Source organism: Oreochromis aureus, linkage group 20 (genome assembly GCF_013358895.1).
Source record: "Oreochromis aureus strain Israel breed Guangdong linkage group 20, ZZ_aureus, whole genome shotgun sequence".
In the NCBI taxonomy this organism is placed as follows: Eukaryota; Metazoa; Chordata; class Actinopteri; order Cichliformes; family Cichlidae; genus Oreochromis; species Oreochromis aureus.
Genome location: NC_052961.1, coordinates 8,737,067 through 8,756,740, shown reverse-complemented (window position 1 = coordinate 8,756,740; position 19,674 = coordinate 8,737,067). Strand labels below are relative to the sequence as shown.

Below are 19,674 nucleotides of genomic sequence, written 5' to 3'. Positions count from 1 at the left end.
TATTTTCCTTAATCACTGGATTTAAGACCTCCCCATAAACGGTAATGATCTCAATCCAAAAACAAACGTCAAAAAATATAATGTTACTCAAAATGGGTCTTAGTACTGGATGAATTAAAATGACTCTGTTATAAAGTACAGATACAGAGAGGGCATGAAATTCTGAATCTCAATGAGATATTACTTTTGATTCATGGATTAGAGCACATACCTACATAATTGTTACTGTTTCAGTAGCCATTTCTTTAACTACACTCAACATTATGAAATAAATATTATTAAGTCATTTGCGATAAACCACAACAAGTTAGAAGTAAGAAAATATTGAAATATATATATTTTAAAAATAATATTTAGAATCGTACTGTAGAAGTGCCTGCTGCCATGTGCTCCCAATACTGACCAAGATTGGATTAATACTGAAGAAGGGGGTTTAATAGATGACAGGATGAAGGTTAATCCTCACCAGTAACATAAAATGCCTTGCTCATCATTCTGACTGATTTTAGATTCCCCCAGAGGTGTCATCTCAAAAAAAACAAAAAAAACAACCGATAAGCAGAGTGTATGCATGTGATGCATGAATTAGCTTAAATGCTCCACGGCAGTAAGGCGCAGCAGCAATCTGTAAGCCTTGGTTCACCTGGACGGGCTGAGGTAAACCTATTTGGGAGTATTTTTAAGCGTACCAGCATCCCTTTTACACTTTACTGCTCCATAGCGATGTTGGGAACAAAATGTAGGAGACAGACCACAGCAGGTAGTACATACATGCAGGAGGGAAGGAAGAGCAGAACAACATGATGATTCCTGAAAATAAAAACACAAAAAACAAAATGAATGTCTGTGCGAAATGAAGGTGATGCACTCATTATCTGGGCTTCAATGTCTTTTTTCCCCCAACACTAGATGCTTTGATCTGCAGCCAGCATGCCATCTTTATCACAGCACAAAAATATTTGAATGTGGAACAGCCTGACATTTTTTTTAAAAAGCAGCTTCAGTGAATTTAAATTCAAATTTTGACACAAAAGATTTAAATTCACATTTTGACTGGGGTTAAAGGATACGTTATATCATTTGTTTCCTTGTGGTTTAACAAAACTTTTAACCTATTAGTTTAGAATTACTAAACACATGCAGTAAGTGGCTCAAACCTAATTAAAAATAAATAACAGTAAGAACATTGATTTGTTTTGGCAGTTCTGGTTAAGATTCTCAGATTCTTAAAAATGACTTTACCTCCAGCGTAGACTACTTTCTTCCAGGCCTGCGACTCCAGCACTCTGTCGTGAGGGTAAAAGTTCTGGCTGATCATGAAGAGGATCATGGCAACTGCAATGACTCGGAGCAATGCCATGTTTCCCCCCGACAGCAAAGAGGCACTTGCCAAGATGGCCGACGAGTAAATACAGGGCAGACCACGATACATGAAAGGGATCCCTATAAGGAAAAACAACACAAACTATGTCCTTACTTTGATAATTGATGATTGAAATTAAAGACTAAATTAAAAGACTACAATTTTTTAACTTACCACTGGAGAAGAAACAGAGGCGGACAAAGACAGAAAGGACGTAACACATGCACAGGATGTTGTCGAGCAGATCAGATGTTCTCAGGAGCAACGACGTTGCAATCCCAAAGGTCGTGAAGTCAGCAAAATCATCTAGCTTGGCACCTGAACATGAAAAAGGAAGGTTTGAACTTTTTACTGCTGATACCTGTACTAATAAACTTTAGAAAGGCTGGTGTCACACTGCTTCTATTAGCATAGCACATTAATCGTGAAAGCCACAGTAGGTGTATAATGTCTCTTCAGCACTGGTCTTTGCCAGTGTCACTGTCATGTGACAGTCGTGCGGTGAACGTGCAAAAATTTCTCAAGTGGAAATGTCAGTGTCAGCCCAACAGGCAGGCATTCTATAAACAACATTCTCCACTGCCTTATCTCTTTATCCCTCAGGAGCACATAGCATGTTTTCAGCGGATGAGGATGAGGTGATTCAGGCCACGGCACAGATGAACGAAGTGGAATTCCACAGTCCAGGGTCAACAATTTTAGCAATTTCAGATATGCCGAGAACCCAAAGCAACAGGATAAAATAGACAATTGGGCCATGATCCCGTGGAATTAGGCTGCTTAATCAGAAAGTTATTGTTCATTTGACAAAATACGTGGGGGGCAAAACAACACCCACCTGCAAAGTCATGCAGAAAAGGCCTGTCGAGACACAAAGCCCCTGAAATGTGCAGCCAACGATGTATTGTGATGCACTTGAAAACTATTTTGGGATCCCAGAAATTGGGAATTTGCAGACTGGAAGCAATGTCAAAGCTATTTATACTTTCCCTTTTACTATGTAAGGCATTGGGCTCTTTTGTAAACAAGCCACAAATATAGTCCTTAAAGTGTAAATATGCAAGTATTTAAATATGCAATCATCTTGGGGGTATGTCTAGAACACAGAAATAACTTAAAAGTTGACTTGATGAATCTCAAATAACATTGCATAAATTATTCATGACTCTTCTGTTGGAAACATTAGCAGAGTTTTCAATAGCAAAGGTTCCTTTTACTGGATCTCTTTGTGTGGCCAAATTAAAAAAGCTCAGACAAAAAGATTGTGCAGCAAGCCCTGCCAACACCACAGTGGAAGTTTATCTTTGGTAAGTGCTATTGACCACAACACTCCACTTACCCAGTGCAGAGCATGCATTGAGTTGCCTGGCAACTGCTCCATCTGCCAAATCCAGGAGGTAGCCAATCAGAACGAGCCAACACGCAGCGTGATGGTGCCTGAACAAAACCAGTCAGTGTTAGGTTGAACAATTTTAAAAAGGGTTAAATGTCTGCAAGTTCAAAAGTTGTGACAATGTTAGAAAAGTCTCTTTTTTTATATACAGCGGATGGCCATTTTTGGGAAAGCAAATTGTGCCTTTAAACTAAACTTAGAGCGGCTCGTAAAGACGAATCTGTTATAAATATTGTGATTTTCCTTGATGGGCTAAACACAGGATGTTAAGAACATTGGATGAATGTGTTTGAAAACGTAACAATAAAACCATAAATAATAATAATAATAATAATAATAATAATAACAATGATTGAAAACACTTATGTGTTTGCTAAATTATAGCTCAGCTTCTGAAATACTACTTTTATTTTTTCTGTTGTGTTTTCTGATTTATTCCTGGGTTTTGTGAAATTTTGATTGATTTTATTTCATTGTGTTTAATGACTAAAGTTTGGTTTTTGACGCACTACTCACAACATCATTAATTTCCACACTCATTCACATAATGATTCCTCCTTACAAACTCCGTCCATCCAGCAGCTGACTAGTAAAATCCATTACTCCTGTATTTACTCACCCATTAAGGCTGCTGAGAATCGAGGCCATGCCCATGACCATGTTGGCAACTGACAGTGCATTAGCTGCATTTTTACGCACAAACTCCTTGATCTGAAGTTCTGTGGCCCGATCGCTCAGAAAGAGTTTTTTGGTGCACTGAAAGAAACCTGAGACCAAACGATAACAGCAGTTAGTATTTTCCTGTTAGGTCAATAATCTCTGCTGAGGTTTTAGGAAAACAAAAGCTAAAGCCCTACTGACAGATGACCACACCAGATGGCATGTTGATGCACGTGTCTGAATTGATATAGTTTACTAATCATATTTTGGGATTTAGACAAACTTTAGTTCGAGCACAAGAAAAAAAAAAGTAACAATTCTGAAAAGTAATCTTAAACCTTAAGTATACCATCCATTACTCAAAAGAAAAGAAGTATTTACACACTTTATCATGGAAATCATAATGCAGGTCTTTTAATTTTGTTTTTTAAAGGAAAATATTACTCCCTCCTCTTATGTAAAAGAAATGGCACTTACCAAGATGTATGATTATTGGCTGGAGACCAACCTTACGATACATTCATCCATTTTCAGATCACTACAATGCATTTGTTACTGTACAATAAGTCAGGCGTGTGCAGCCTACAACATGCAACATTAAGGACTGCCTCATTATCTGCTTATTACATTATCATTTATATAAATGAATCAAACATATTACACATGTTTAACTGTAGCAAAACACTGTCCAAAATCACATGCAATAACCTTTAACATCAAAGATAGTATTTGAAAAATAAATAAGTCAATCGCATACAAAATCTGAACAGGATGAATGTAAGTGTTAAAACTCAAAAGTGAAATCTTATCATGGATCAAAGACACACAAATACTGGTGTGGGGAACAAGTATGGATACTTAGGGGACTACCACATACAGCCTTGGCTACAGTGAGAGTGAGCTGGACCTACTGCGTTGACACATACCAGACAAGATATCAATTAGCCTGTTAACTCTGATCAAAACATACTGACCTTACCCAAGGACATGGCAGCAGCATTCACACAGCTTAAATCCTATTAATAACACAGCAGCCCAGGCTTTAATGGGGACTGTGTCATTAAAATTAACCTGTAACCCACCTGGTTTCCTTGTTTTATTTTATTATAGTGTCAATATTAATAGTTTATTAATAGATTCTATTAGTTTGTATGGCTAGGAAAGCAGTATATAAATGCTATATAAATTCACTGTTTATACATAATGTTTATTATGGTTGTAATTCAGTTACATGGTTTCTTTTCCTGTATTTTGTTTGATACAGCGAGTCAGTTCTCAGACCTTTAAGCCATTTTAAGGGCTTTAAATATGGTCTGTTAAAATAAGGAACAAGTGTTTATAGTTTTCAGGTCTGGGACTGTTTAGTTCAGCTGCAACCATTAAACAATCCGGACAAAGGGGATGAAGCTTGTAAAAAAAATGCTGATTTTGAAATTAAATAACCTTTTTCATCAAATATAAACAACTTTAAATGAGCATTTCCTGTTTATTCAGGATGTAAAATTTAAAGCTCTGACCCGACCGCATTCAAAGAAAATACAAACAAAAATATAAGACAGAAGGATGTTTCAAATACTGTTTCAAAGCAATGTATACATTAATAATATTGATAATATAAGCCCCTGCAGTTCAACAATTGGAAATAAACTGCATTTTATGAAAAACAAGCTTGCAGTATTAAGACTACATTCACTATGTCAGTCAGCAAGATGGAATGACTGCTGACACGACCTCTCTCCAGCCCAAAAACTCCCCCCCAAAAAACAAAAACTGACCCCACAAATTAATTTTCTATCTGCCTCCTCTTTTGTAAGCTTTTTTTTTTTTTTTTTTAATATTTTTAAATCAAGTCACAGTGCTGTCCAAGACAATATGCACAGATAATGACCTGCAAAGCTTCAATATTTTTAACTGTTGCAGTAGCAACCCTTCAAGTGTTTTTCACCCTGAACTTCCTGTGATTCCAAAGCCAGGCGAATTCAAGAGACTCTTCATCTGAAAGAAAACAGCGTATGAGACACAGCAGAAAGCCAACAGTAACTTGCACTTTAACTTGACAGCATGCTTTTTACTTTTCATTCTGAACTTTAGCCTAGATTGCAATCTGGCATTTAAATTACTATCTAAATCTTTTTTTATAGGAAAAACAAAGCACATCAGTTAATGCAGGTAACATTCTGCATTAAACCTGAAAATCATTGAATTACCAAGCTTCCCATATAATCCAGTTGGTTAACTTTTGTCACCGTAAGCACCATTAGAGAACCACGCATGCAGCTTAAACTAGCTAAAAGATCTTACTGGCAAGTTTTAATCTAACCACTCAATTCACTCTCTTGGTCACTAATAAAAAAGAGGATAAAGCCAGAGCCAGAGATGCACTGTCAATTTCAAACAGGTCTCTATTTCTGGGTTGCTGCCAATGAGTGCAAAGCATGATGGTGTTATGTAATACCCTGTGTTTCCTGGTAACAACTAAAAAGACCAAATGGAAAACAGGGAAAACTCAGAGCTCACGATTCACAAAGGGGATAATCTTAAGTGAATGCACTGGACAATTTAAACTATATACGTTTTAGGTTGAATGTGTTCTGAAATGTTGACATATAGTAAAAAATATATGGTGATGAATTTACAATTAATGCATAAATGATGCACAGCTGTTAAAGAAGGTTAACTGGACATACTGAATATGGTGTGGTGCTGAAGTAAGCATTATAATTAGTATATGTACAAATTATAGTCAGTATACAATAATGAATAATAATATTGAAGTTGTAACATGAGAAGAAATTTCTCCTATAAATTTCGTGGTGTGTATGTTTATAAAACTTTCAACTTCAACAACTGCAGTACTTAATTTTGTCCAAACATCATCATATTTGTTTTCCTGCCCAATTTGATCCCAGTACACCTCAACTTCCATCCCTGACACCCGTGCTGAGGTGTACAGTAATCCAGATTAAGAGAAGAGAGTGAGAAATGGAACCTACCAGAGGAGGACGTCAGGAGGACCATGATCATGTCTGGCTCAAAGTGCAACAACTGAAAGACAAATTAAAATAAGAGTATTTTTATTACATATACAGTACTGTTCCGGATATATACATCCTTATTTCTAATTGCAGATATACTGGGAGTATTTGAGAATTGAGATTAGAAGCGATCTTCATAAACATCCCAAAGATCCTAAACAAAAGACAACCATGCAAAATCCCTTTCTTAAATCCTTCTGTCTGTTCTTTACCAAGTCTAACTAACAGGACCTTTCAGGATTTAAAACCCGGACTGTCACGCTACAACGAAATCTTCGGGGAATAAAACAATGTTTTGCATGCATGCGCAAAAGTTATACTTTCTGCCGTACTCCTCCGCGATTGCATGAAACCCTAAATAGATGACACTGACAATCTTCGAAAACAAATCTTATTCCGCCTCTGCGCTCGAAACCACCTGCTGGTTCATCCTTCACATCTGCTCAGCGGGAACCTTAATGCGCAACGCTTTAGCCTAAGAATCAGACTGATTCTGCAAGGTCAGACAGCCTCATCCTTCAGGACAAACACATCCCCGAAGACTTGAGAATAAAATATACGACGATCTTAAATGTGTAGAGGTGTTTGAGCCCCCACCCCCAGCATCGATGTACCGAGGTTTAAGCAAGATGTGCAACTGCGTCACAACCAGCTGGACAAAAGTCCAGCGAGCCTAAAATATTGGTATAAAATGCACTTGTTTCATCTAAATTTCATATAAAATGCGTCTCATCTTACCTTCGAAGGAGCTCCACTGATTACTTAGTGTATACAAATCAAAGGATGGAGAAACGCACGCACTGGGATCCTATAATCTTATTTTTCCTCGTTATGTTTTTTATTTTGTTTTTCAGCAGATCAATTTGAAAATGAATTTAAAGCCTGAGTTTAATGTTGCCACGCCCTCAGTCTCACAGTCATCACACAACCGGTTACCTGTCAACTTCCCAGCTACTTTTTCAGCGGGTCCTTTTAAAGTCCAAGGATAAGTCCGCTGGAACATTCCACCGGAAATGACGCCCCTGTTGTTTCTGGATTTTTCTGAAATAATGTTGCTCAACTCTGTTGACGGTTACCGCTAAAGTGGAAGTGACATTGAGGAAAAAACACGGTTTATTATTTATTTATTTATTTGCATGCTAATACGACGTGCGAACACAAGTTAATATGTAGCAATATGGAAACCTCAGTGATTAGAAGGCAATCAATATTTCAGTGACGCAAAGCTGCGGATCATTGAAGCATCTTTCAAATATGCAACACTGTTTATCATCTAAATATTTTTGTTTGTTTGATGACTTGTTTGACGAAGTGGCTGCTTTTATGTTAGCAACACGTTTACATATTAACCTCTTAAGCCCCAACTACTTAACATTTCTGAGGCATTAAGCTGTCAGAATGAAAAATAAATTATGAAACACAAGTGAATGGAGAATTTCTATTTTTCTTTACATTAATTAATTTTTGTTGGCATTAAACTAATGCACACATCCATTTATGTGCTTATAAAATCACCACAAGTCAAAAATCTTAACAGACAATTCCACTGAGTCAAATTAGGATTTAGAAAGTGGTGTGCTTTCTGACTTTTTGTCTTTGCTAACTGCCTCCGCTTAGAATTTTTTTTTCTTTTCACTGGTAAAGAAAACTCTAAAGTCAAAAATCATTGTTGGTCTTACAGGTGCCTTTTAAAAACCCAAAGCTCAGACAGACTATTTACTTAACCCTAAACTGAATAAGTAATAAAATAAAAAAATATGCTTTTGTTTACTTGTGTGTTCGTGTTTTTTATTATAATTCTCAGGTTGGTTATAGTGTAGGACTATTACTACAACACATGATATAGTCATTATAGAGTGTCATATGTTGAGTGACAAAATGTTAACAAGTGACTCTAAATGTACAAGCTCTACCTTTTTCTCAAGAAGTCCATGTACATTAATTCAGTTTACTTAACAAACTCACTTAAGCACAGATTAATGAAGCATTCACTACTGTGTGTGTGTGTGTAATACAAGTGTAAATAGACAAATGGTTGGGATTTAATGTTTGGGTTGGACATGGAGTTCAAATTTTTTTACAACCCCTACAAACAGAGAACACATGAGCCGTGCGATGTTACACATACCTTCTGTTGCTGTTACCAATATAAAGTTCAATGAATACTGTGACTGTAAAGAACACAACTCGAGAGATTTTTATTTTGTTTTGTCAACAAATCCTCACCCTTTAAAATGGAATACGTCTAAGTGAATGAGCTGATGCTTACAGTAACCACAGCTTTTCCTTGGTTTTCTTCCATTAACCACACGCTTGCATACATGTTAGGGGGCAGAGTCCACATTTGGAAATGTACTTACAGTTAGGTGCACATGACTTGTGAGACAAACAATAACACTACCAACTGTTTATAGATGAAACTTTCCATAGTGTGTCTGCAGTGACGTACAAGTTGTAGCTTTTCATTTTGTATAGATATATTATAAAATATTCAATTTTATAATACAAGCATCCACTGGAAGAAGGACTGATTTACCATATTGTTATTAGATTTATTGTAAAAAGAATAACAAGTTTTTGGACAATGGTCTATTTTTTTTTATCATTTTGCCTCTGTTCACCAGTGGATTTTAATAAATAGAACCATTAAGATGTGGTTGAAGTACCAAAGTTTGAGCTTTAATGCAAGGGCTGTTACAGTAATATTGCATCAAGTGCATTAACACTAACACTTCATAGACACTTCACTGTACTTATCGAAACTTCGACACTTATGCACTCCATATTAAACATAAATGCCATTTTGCACAATATTCATCTGCTGACTTCTGTATTTCTGCATTCTGTATTGTTCTGTTCATATATTTATTCTTATATTTCTCATATTTCTTATTCTTACATTTTGTGTTGTTTTTTAGGTTTGTTGTATGTTGCTTGTGAAGCTTGCACACAAGAATTTCACTCACATGTACTGTACCAGTGTACCAGTAATGTGATGTGACAATAAAAGTGATTTGATTTGAACTGTTCAGGTTTTACAGCTATTTTTTTTTTTATTAGAGGCTCCAGAGTAGTTGGACAATTGACTGGCGAGCACTTTCATGGTCAGGCATAAGTTGGGCTAAAAAAAGCAAAATAAACAAAATTATAGAAAAAATAATGTAGGAGTGGTCAAATCAGAAACCTAGTTCATTCTTAATAAGAAGACATACAATGTTTTCAGATTTGTTTTCCATAATTAATATAACCTAATCAAAACATCTAGCCAAGTCTAGAATATTCTTGAGGAGATATGCTCATCATGGTAAGACTCTTCATTCAAGAGATGTCAGTATGCATGTAAATACAATTCATTCACAGTAAGGTGCAAACCACTTATTACGCTCAACTACATGGATTTTGTTGTTTTTAAGAAAACAACTTACACAAAAAAGCAAAAAAGTTTTGGACAGATGAAAACAAAGAATAACTTAACGTAACGGACACATTATCTGTCAAACATGGTGAAATAATATTACAGCTTGGCTGTTGAGTCCAACCTCCTCAAGAATGTTCTTGGCTTGACATTGTGAATAGGTTTTTATTATTTCAGGAAAAACTTCAGCAAATTCTGTGTGTTCCTTCCTTTTAAGAATGAGCTAGATTATTTGTCCATGCCTAAACTTTTTTTCTGTCACTCTGATGGGTTTATTTGGGTTTTTCAGCCTCCTTCATTTGCACCTGGCCATAAAACTGTTTGTCAGTCAACCGTCCAATGACTTTTGATCCTCTGCAGATATATAAAAAAAAGTCTTTAATTCCTGAACAGTTAATACCATACTTGTAAAAGCCCTTCGATTAAAGCTCAAAGTCTGCTCTTCAGTCACAGTCAGTTCACTGTGGCGGTGAAAGGAGGCAAAATTGTTAAAATAGGTCTGACCTGAATTGTATTCCTTATTTTTTTGAGTTTATTATTAGAACTAATAATATTTACATTGAGAAGCTACAGTTTGTTTGTCACTCCCTTTGCTTCATAGTCACTGAATAATCTGTTTTACGTTTTCATGTCACTGCAGAAACACTTTAGAAAGTTTGATCTATAAACATTTGGCATTGATGTAGTTTGTCTCACAACTCACATTTGAAAAATGTCAGCCTTGTCAGTGTTCAGAGATACCACAGACATGACTCCTGTGGCCTAAATGGCCACAGGCTGGGAGCAGATGTGGCTGTGATATAGCATCTTCAAGCAGGAAGATTGTCCATATCAAATCACTATGTCTTGCAACAATAAACAGCCTTTGGGATATGACTCAAACAGACTTTTACATCATAGAGGGACACATGTATATTATTCAAATTTTCTTCACTGGTTTTCTTGACAGATATGACATTATGAACTTGTTAGGGAAGAGAAAGCAAATTTGTAAAGCTCACACTGGTGATGCTAAAAAACAAAGCTGAAAAAACATGATAACTGAAACATGAACAATATTTTTCCAGATTTTTACTAGTTGTGAGTTTCTATTTCACTGGCTGAAACACTTTCATTACCCTCATCTCATAGGTTATTACTGTTCATTGGCTGTGTTCTTTCTCTGAGTTTATACAAATAAAACTACATTTAAGGAAGAACACAGTTTAAGTTAAGGGCATCACAAACATGTTCATAAGAGTGTAATCAGTTAAAATATTGGCTGGAGTTTTGATGCTGATTATGTTTTTAGTGTTTGTTTGTTTGTACCATATGTACATGCTGTTACACTTTGTTGCTTTTAGTGAAGTGGAATTAAATGCAGAACAAATAAAAAGACTAGAAACAGATATATTAAGAGTTCCATCACAGCAAACACAGAAGATATCTATCCATCCATTATCCACGTACACGCTTCACGTTTAGGGCCACTGGGAGCAGACAGCTGTCCCATCATGCATTTGTTACACCCTGGACAAATAACCACTCTCTGACACATTTTTAATAAAAAAACCCCCACGTATATCACTTAATATGAAGATAAAAACAAACAACTGGAGGTATTAAGCCCATTTTCCCATCCTCAGAAGTTCCTTTACTCCAATCTGCATTTACACAACAAAACCCACAGGTGGTATCATAACTACAGAAAAGACTATAGACTGGAATTATTTAGAACATTTTACTACTCACAGATCAAATAGCTTTACTCTACTAAGCCTTCTATAACATGTGTGTGTGTTTGTTTTTCCAATAATTTCACTTCAGTTTTCTTTCTAGAGATTATCCTCATTTCCTTGCACTGTTGTTGAATATAAAGCCAAATATCCACTTATACTTATTTTTTTTATTTGTTTTAAGGATGCATTTATAGTTGACAAGTACACACTGCTGTTGCTTCAGCCTCACTGCTTTGCAACACAAAGTCTCTCCGTGTGTGTGTGTGTGTTTGTGTATGTGTGTGCACTCCAGTTTGCTCTTCTAAGGAAACCAGAGCTCTCAGAAAACTTGAACACACAATCTTAATCACTGGACAACTAGTTTAAGATATGTTTATTCACCCTCCCACTTGAGACATTTTAAAAACTATTTTATTTTAAGTTATTTAACAGAAGGATTTTGACAGTAGTTGGCTAAAGGACATTCAATGTTTGGTATAGTCTGAACTTCTGGACTGACGTACACGCTCCTCAAGTCCTGCCATCTCAGGTCAGTTGGTGTTCTGAATGCCCATGTTTGGTGACAACCTCATCAAAAAAGACTCTGCAGGCTGAAGAAGCAAGTGATGTGATTTGTAGTTTCATTTGTCAGCAGATTCTTGCAAAAAGTAAAGGAATATTTTAATTTTATTCCCAGCATTTCTGTGTGAGGAGTTTGCATTTTTTCCTGTCCCTATATCATTTATCAGTTATACTTTCCTCCCACAGTTTAAAGGCATTATTATTATGCTCAATTCCACTTTACCATCAGTTTTTGGTCAAACATCCTATCAGCAGGTTTGAAACCTGGGGTATTTAGGCCAACTAGTGTTTCTCAGCATAAGAATTAATTTATGAGCTATGACCTGAAATGAAGTTCAGCTTATTATTAACCTTAAACTAACAATGTTTGGAACTTGTTTCTAATTTGTGATACTAAACTTTTTTGTGATTCATTTGAAAGGGCCTCACCCACAGTCTTTGTTACACTCACGCTCAAGAGGCCATTCTGGTGCTACTCGATTTCCCTGCTAACTGTCTCAAAGACTCTGTGACACAACACACAGAAAAGCCCACACAGTGAAGCATTCATGTAAGAAGAAACAATGATTCAAGTGTTGCAGTAGCAGTAGTCTATTCCAACTCTTGAAATATGTACTAAATGCTACCTGCATTTTTCATAGCCTTTTTCCTCTATTGTGAATTAATTCTAGATTCATTGGTGAAACAAAGACACACAGCCCACCAATAATTTGGGACATTCCCTAAATTTGATGTGTATATATACAAAAAAATTGTAAGGGGCCTTCTTTTTAAGAAACTGCAACTTCATGATTACTTTAACAGTGAAAGTGCAAAGGTCCTTAAGGAAGAGAAATGTTATGTCTTAATCAGCAACTGGTGTCTGCTGAAATTTATTTATGATATTTTCCTGTATTATCACTGTAACTCATGTTATTGAATATGGTATTGAATGTTTAGGTATAATTAGTGCCATGACTAGGGGCTGGAGAGTATTCAACCACATAATGGGTAGGGTACACCCTCCAGAAGTTACCAGTCTATTACTGGAGGAACACATGCTATTATTACTTACTTATTTACACCGTCACTTAACAAATAGATAACTAGACTGTCTAAGATGACAGAACTGAACCAATGGGACAGGTTCAGAAACCTCTCAGAAATCATGTTAACCTCCTAAGACCTGAACTCTTTCATGGCATGCATTTTTCATTTCTCTTTGTTATTTGGGCTGACTGGGACCTGATGAATGTCAAAACAAAGAATTATGTGATTTTTTTTTGTTACCTGATTTTTGTTTCTGAGAAAAATGATATCCAAATGAGGACATTCGCTTTAAATTTCGATAGAACAGCAGCAGTATAACATCCTCGTAAGTGGATATCAGGCCCTTGTAGAGCAAAAATTTTGTATTTTGGTCTAGACAACCCAAAATGTGATGTCCACATATGTGGACGCCACGTCCTAGGAGGTTAAAGGCTTATCTGTACAATACAATGGATTATTTGTGAACAGTAATGTGAATTACAGCAAAAAAAAAAAAAGTCTCACAACGTACAAATAGCACATGAATTTTGTTTTTAATTAAGAAACACCAAGGGCAAGAAGAGCATCTTTAAACATTGGAAATGAAACAGTCAAGTCATCTTGACATAGACATTTTTCAGCTGGTACACTTTCATTCATTTATCTGATACAGTAAGAATTTGCTTTTGTCTGCCGCTCAGAAGTGAAGGAGTAAAATGATCAATGAAAAAAGAAAAAACAAAAAGAAAAACAGCAAGATAAAATCCAAAACCAAAAGTGCACCTTTCTTTATTTGTAATGGAGTAAAATAAACCAAAAGCAGCCATCAGTTTCTCACTAACCGCATTTGGTGACAGTGTACAGTGTATGTGTGAAAATCCAGTTTAAGAGCAGATATACAGAAGGCACCCACACCATCATTATCTGCTTTAATGTCCTAACCTGGACCACAGCGTTAGCTTTCTTCATCCCACTTGTTCATGATGACATCATTCTGTGCACTCATACATTTGGAGCCTAAGACTTTTTTCAATTAGTGAATAATAAGACCACTTTTCATCCATTTGACCAGGAAGCTCCAGTCAAATATCACGTTAACCTTTAATGGAACCTTGTTGGGGTCATTTTTGAAGAAGTTTCCAGGTGGGCCCTATTGAAATCGAACATCAGGAGAAAAACAACAGGGTGTGGGAGGCAATACACAATAACCAAAGAAAAGAAAGTAGCAAGCTTCTGTGATTGTTCTAAAACGGTAGAATCGAGCCTAGAAAGCAATAAAAAAGCAGGGAAGAAAAGAAAAACACAAAATAAATTAAAATGGTTCAACTCTATGTGAAAGGATGGTGCTCATTTTAGGATATTAATACAAATATTTTAAGCTTACAAAAAAACAAAAAAAAAAAACCAAGAAAAGGGTTTGTCCCAAAGTGATCGTGCCATTGTGTGGTGTGGTCAACTAAAGGCGGGCGAGCATGCTTTATTTTATTAGAGCTACACTATTGATCACAGCACCTGCAGGAGGCTTCCACTGCATTCACACATGGCCAAACACGAATCCAACTATGTGCTGCAGATGAATCTCTCTTTGGAGAGAAAACATCCCATAGAACCACAGAGCCTTCAGAGTTTTATAGCTTAGCGAGGTGTCTCTAAAGCTACCAAACCTGTGTAAAACCTTGAGGCAGTTCTGCATTGATCCTCCTGAGGATATGGATAATGACACATGCACACGCACACAAACCCAGATGCACACATCTGACCCTTACTGCGGCTGAATGTGGAGTGTTCTGTGAAAAAACGAAAAGGTCTAAAACATACATAACAAACAAATTTACTTCACATATACACTCATTCTTAGTTGACACAGATATCTACCTGACTGGCAGATAGTTTAACACATGAAACAATATCTTCAATAACCACACATAAAAAATGACACATTTTCAGTTCACTTAAACTCCTTTTTTGAGATCTACTCAATCAAATAAGGCTGTTGAGGCAACAAACAATGCCATACCGCCAATAAATCAATCCCAAATGCCATGCACATCAACAAAAGTAATGACTGTATGCTGATCTATGCCAAATTACTAAATAAAACCTCTACATGTGACATATTAACTATTTGACTATGTGCTGTATTTTAATGTCTCACCTTAGCACCAAGATTTCTTTCTTTGAAAAAAAAAATACAGACAGAAGACAAAACAGCACAGCGAATTACTAGTGAAGCAACAATAAGCCAAGCTGAAGCAGCGGTACTTATAACCTTAGCTTTTAATCATTTGTATTTGACGTCCTGAGTTGTGTGCTGAAGCTGCAAGTGACTGTGACCATGTGCACTCCTCTCCCAACGCTTTAGAAAAGACTGTAAGCATGCTCGCAATGAAAAGGTTCCTCTACAGAAGTGAAGAAAGAAGGCCTAAAAGTCTTCAGGTATTAATATGGTTAGGCCTTTAAAAAGCCCAGGACACAGAGTATTAGAACCCAGAACAAATTTTTAGGAAAGATGAAGACCAGTTATGGTTAGTTTGCATGTTTTCCCCCACAAATATAATATATATAATCATATGTATATAAATAAAAATTCAGTGCTGTAAAAACATCTCCACCTCCTTAGGATCTGACCCATCGTAGAAGGCCTAATATGTTTTACTTTTCTCATGGCTAATTCTACTGCTGGAAGTATGTAAACTGTACTGGTTTTCCTGTGTTAATAGTCCTTCATTAAGAATACAACACCGAGGAAGAGAAGACTTGTTAATATTGTCTGAATTTTTCTGTCTTTTTTTGGTTTTACTGCACACAGAGAAATGCATCTTGTTGTGTAATCTTTTTTTTTTTGGTAGCAGCAAAGCACCAAGTATGTGTCAGGCTCTATTTGTGTAAGTCTTTTTGTGTAAGTCTGCTGTGTGTGTGTGTGTATGATGTCACTCCAAAGTCTCTATGTGTGTTTGTGTACGTGTGTGCAGCAGTCTACGAAGAGCATGGCTGCACGTTGATGCCATGGGCCGCGTGGGCTTGCAGGTCAATGGCCTGGGCTGGCTGCTGTCCGGGCCGAGCATTCATCAGTGTCAGGTTCCTCACACAGCCCTTCATTCCTGATGAAAACTTCCCTCCTGTCATGGCAGTCATATCTGGGGCTCCACCTGTTGCATGAAATCACACCCACATAGGTAACTTTATTGATTTGCACATATTAAAGAAAAGCAGGTCTGAAACTGACATACTGGAATAAAGCTAGATGATAGCTAAACACAGTGAGAAACTATTTCCATTGTAACCAAGAAAAATTAAAAGGTAACAATAATGCTATGAAGGCTAAAGAATTGTGTGAACTTGTGTGAAAATTGTGTTTGCATGCCAGCAAATATATGTGAACTACTTTCACACAATGATGCCTCTGAAAAGCTCCATTGTTTTCAGGGAAACTGAGTAGCCACACAATCCTCTGACTTGTGTTACAACTCATTATTTATCTGACTGTCTTTGAACAATGACAGCTGGGATAGTTAAGAAAATGGAAGAATGGATCATTATTTATTATTACTTCATCACTATTCATGTATTGTTTAACTTGGAATATTTCAAATGAATGTATCCAGTTGTGGAGTATTTTAGTATTTTAGACCTGTTTTTTCAAATAATCCGTCTATATTTTGTCACTTTGTGGACTCCATGCTGTCTTTCTACGCACCAAGATATATACTGCCTTTGGTGTTGACCATGAGGCTTTTGCCTTTAGATTCTCCAGCTTTCTTGGCTCCTCCATCAATCTGGATATAGCCAACTTTTCCAGTTCTGTGACAAAAGAGCAACACAACACAGTTAATTAAAGAAGTTATAGGACTCCACAGGTTAATAATCAACCTTTTCTACAACAGATAATCTGACAAGTTACAGAAGTTACAAGTTATTCTACAAAAAGTATAAATTCATTTGATATGTGGAATTAAACAGTTTATTTTACTATTACAATATAATCTGTAGCATTCACATTGTATTAATAACATGACATATGGCTTTGAGACGGCATTCAGATGTTTAAACATATTGACACCCCATCAACCTTTATTACAGGTGCAGTCATAATCATTTTCTACACACCTTGCATTTTGTGCTTATTTAAAGAGTTGAAGCTCAGTCAGTTAGTTGAAGCTTTGTAAGCTTCAACTAAGCTTTGTTTGGCGCTATGTCCAGACAATCTATTGTGTAAGTGACTTAGGGCTGTGAAAGATTGCCTACACGCCTACAAAACACATATACCATGTTATTCATTATTATCTTTATTTGTTTTATCAAGCTTTGAGTAGTGGCATTTGATTAAAACATTTATTCAACATATTACATATATAGTTTCATTTAGGTTATTACACACATGAGAGTTGGCCTCTGTCTGTGAGGTTGTCGGCGGGGTGAGACAGAGTGCGGTTGAGGTCGACACACACACACGCACAAACAGTAGTTAGACTTATGTTTAGGTAAGAGTCCAAATAATAGTTTGCAAAACCTTGTAACTGCAAAATTATGTCTGCATAAGGGACAGTTTGTTCTAGGGGATAAGCGAGGGTTAGAAGATTAACAGGAGGCACCTGGCCTCGAGACGGAGAAAATGTCCTTTTTAAATGTGTCAAAAGTCATCAACAGAACATGTGTGGTTTTGAAACTTATGCGTGTATTGTACCTTTTTGACGCATGGGGTGGGGGGCGTTCTAATACCCTGATGTTATAAAACAATTGCTTGTGTAGTTTTGGGGAGAGATCAATGCTGGTGTGTGCAGTGTTCATCTCCCACACGTGTGTTCAGTAAAAATCATTGTTTGACCAACTCTTCTGGACCATTGTTGTTTTTGTGCTCATCCTCAATATTTGAATCCGCAACAGATATAAATAATAGATTTTTTCTACTGGGACAGTTAAATAAGTAGCTATTGATGAAAGAGGACAACCACAACTCATAGTGCTTTATTTTACTAAATACATCTAGAATGTAAAAGTAAATGACTGCAGGATAATGATATGCAATCATACCTGACTGCTGTGATCTTATGCCATCTGCCGTCATTGATTGACCTTTCGGATAAGATTTGTGCCTCTCCACTTCCCAGTTGGTAACTAGATAATACAAATCATGACCATAATTATGAGTTGTAAGCATTTTGTTCCTAATCTGCCAGGAGATTTAGAGAATTTCAGAACAGACCTACCTGAAAACAAGGTGTCCATTCTGTAGGCCGAGGCTAATAAAGTCCTTGCGTTTGCCATGTTCTCCAGGTTCCTGAAATTAAATATGTTAGGTCACCACAAGGTCACAGCTTGTTGTGTGACTATGTATGAATTGCTGAACACAGACCAGCTGACCTGTGGTCATTTTGCAGAACAAGCGCTATAACAGCAAACATGAACCAATGCAGTGAGATCATTCCTGGCAGTGACATAAAATGTTCCATGCACACTAACAATGTCAAAAGAGGACTGATGATATAGCACCGTACAAACAAAGATAAAATTCATTTGGCACACATGACAAAAAAAAAAAAAAGTGGATACCTTTTTAATAACATGCACCTTTCGCAAAATGCGTGCACCATTGGTCTCCTGAGGAAAATTGAGGGGGTGAGTTAGAGAAGCAACATGCATTTATTTAGTGGTGTCAGATGGTGCCAGGCTTACAGTCAGCATGCCTGAAAATGACATAGCTTCAGCAGAAGATGTATGAATTTGATAGTGTAATTATGAAAGATGTAGTAATGCATCAGTTATGTATTACTGACCACACTGAAGTCTATAAATCACATGAAATGCTATGAAAATTGCAGCAATTGTAACTTTGTTTTTTTACAGTCACAGTGATGATTAAGAGTGCTCGAGTGCAGTAGCAAAGTTAGGTTGGGAATGAAAACATGGAGGAGAAATATGAGTATAAGGCATAGAACCAGACAGAACCAGGACTCACCACTCCCTGCCATAGGATCAGGCCGTCAGAGGAGCTGGTGTTGATCTCCATTTCAATTGTTTCTGGTGAATCGTGGGCACTTAAAAAGAAGAAAAACAACAGCACCACAATAATAATTTCACTTTATCATTATATTAATTCATATAAATTCACTAAATGTGAAAATAAAATATTTACCTTCTTGGGAAAATGGATTTAGGAAGTTCAATGTATCCATTATTGTTGAAATGAGCTGCATACTGATAGGGTGAATCTGCAAAAAATACAATAAAATAAGCATAAAAACAGATTCAAGTCACAGTAAAGCTGTTTCACCTTCACTTGAACTTATGGTGCCCTCTAGTGGTAAAAGTACAGAGAATTCCTGGTAACACGGACTTGATTAGATGCAACATTTCTAGACAATTTCTACGGTTCCATTCTTAGACAGAAAAAAACACTATGTAACCATTTACACAGACTTTCTTTTTTTAACTGTCTTTCTTGGTCTGACAGAAACAGCAACTAACCAACAATGAGACAAATCCAAAAACAGGAAATTGTTTTTCTCACTGACATTTTTTGC

At 36.5% G+C, this 19,674-nt stretch overlaps 2 protein-coding genes across 8 annotated transcripts in view; both read right to left on the bottom strand.

The window, feature by feature from the left end:
* Positions 1–344: 344 nt before the first annotated feature.
* Positions 345–6,458, bottom strand: tmem269 (transmembrane protein 269). Of its 2 annotated transcripts, XM_039604872.1 has the most exons (7): positions 6,410–6,435; positions 5,362–5,411; positions 3,376–3,523; positions 2,703–2,800; positions 1,538–1,681; positions 1,243–1,443; positions 345–810 (listed from the first exon to the last, which is right to left on the bottom strand). In XM_039604872.1, exons 3-7 carry the CDS (start codon positions 3,414–3,416, stop codon positions 701–703), a joined length of 594 nt encoding a protein of 197 aa, XP_039460806.1. In that variant the 5' UTR covers positions 3,417–3,523; positions 5,362–5,411; positions 6,410–6,435; the 3' UTR covers positions 345–700. The 2 variants fall into 2 exon arrangements, with proteins under 2 accessions (XP_039460806.1, XP_039460805.1); XM_039604871.1 differs by lacking the exon at positions 5,362–5,411 and having other exon boundaries at positions 6,410–6,458.
* Positions 6,459–13,686: 7,228 nt separating this feature from the next.
* The window catches only part of hspg2 (heparan sulfate proteoglycan 2), a 94,838-nt gene continuing 88,850 nt past the window's right edge, over positions 13,687–19,674 (bottom strand). For 4 of the 6 annotated variants that reach the window (XM_039604040.1, XM_039604043.1, XM_039604041.1 and 1 more), the window contains 7 exons: positions 19,287–19,362; positions 19,110–19,188; positions 18,704–18,751; positions 18,361–18,431; positions 18,185–18,268; positions 16,851–16,954; positions 13,687–16,302 (listed from right to left, as the gene is read on the bottom strand). In XM_039604040.1, coding sequence (XP_039459974.1) covers positions 16,130–16,302; positions 16,851–16,954; positions 18,185–18,268; positions 18,361–18,431; positions 18,704–18,751; positions 19,110–19,188; positions 19,287–19,362 — 635 coding nt within the window. In that variant the 3' untranslated portion in view covers positions 13,687–16,129. The remainder of the gene's footprint in view (positions 16,303–16,850; positions 16,955–18,184; positions 18,269–18,360; positions 18,432–18,703; positions 18,752–19,109; positions 19,189–19,286; positions 19,363–19,674) is intronic. The other 2 variants (XM_039604042.1, XM_039604045.1) reach the window with 1 other exon arrangement.

Excerpts from the sequence above, each read along its gene's own strand:
- tmem269 (XM_039604871.1), bottom strand. The coding sequence starts at position 6,440 with ATGATCATGGTCCTCCTGACGTCCTCCTCTG. Across the intron at positions 1,682-2,702 it reads CAATGCATGCTCTGCACTGG|GTGCCAAGCTAGATGATTTT; the intron begins GTAAGTGGAGTG and ends TTTCATGTTCAG. Across the intron at positions 811-1,242 it reads GAAAGTAGTCTACGCTGGAG|GAATCATCATGTTGTTCTGC; the intron begins GTAAAGTCATTT and ends TTTTATTTTCAG.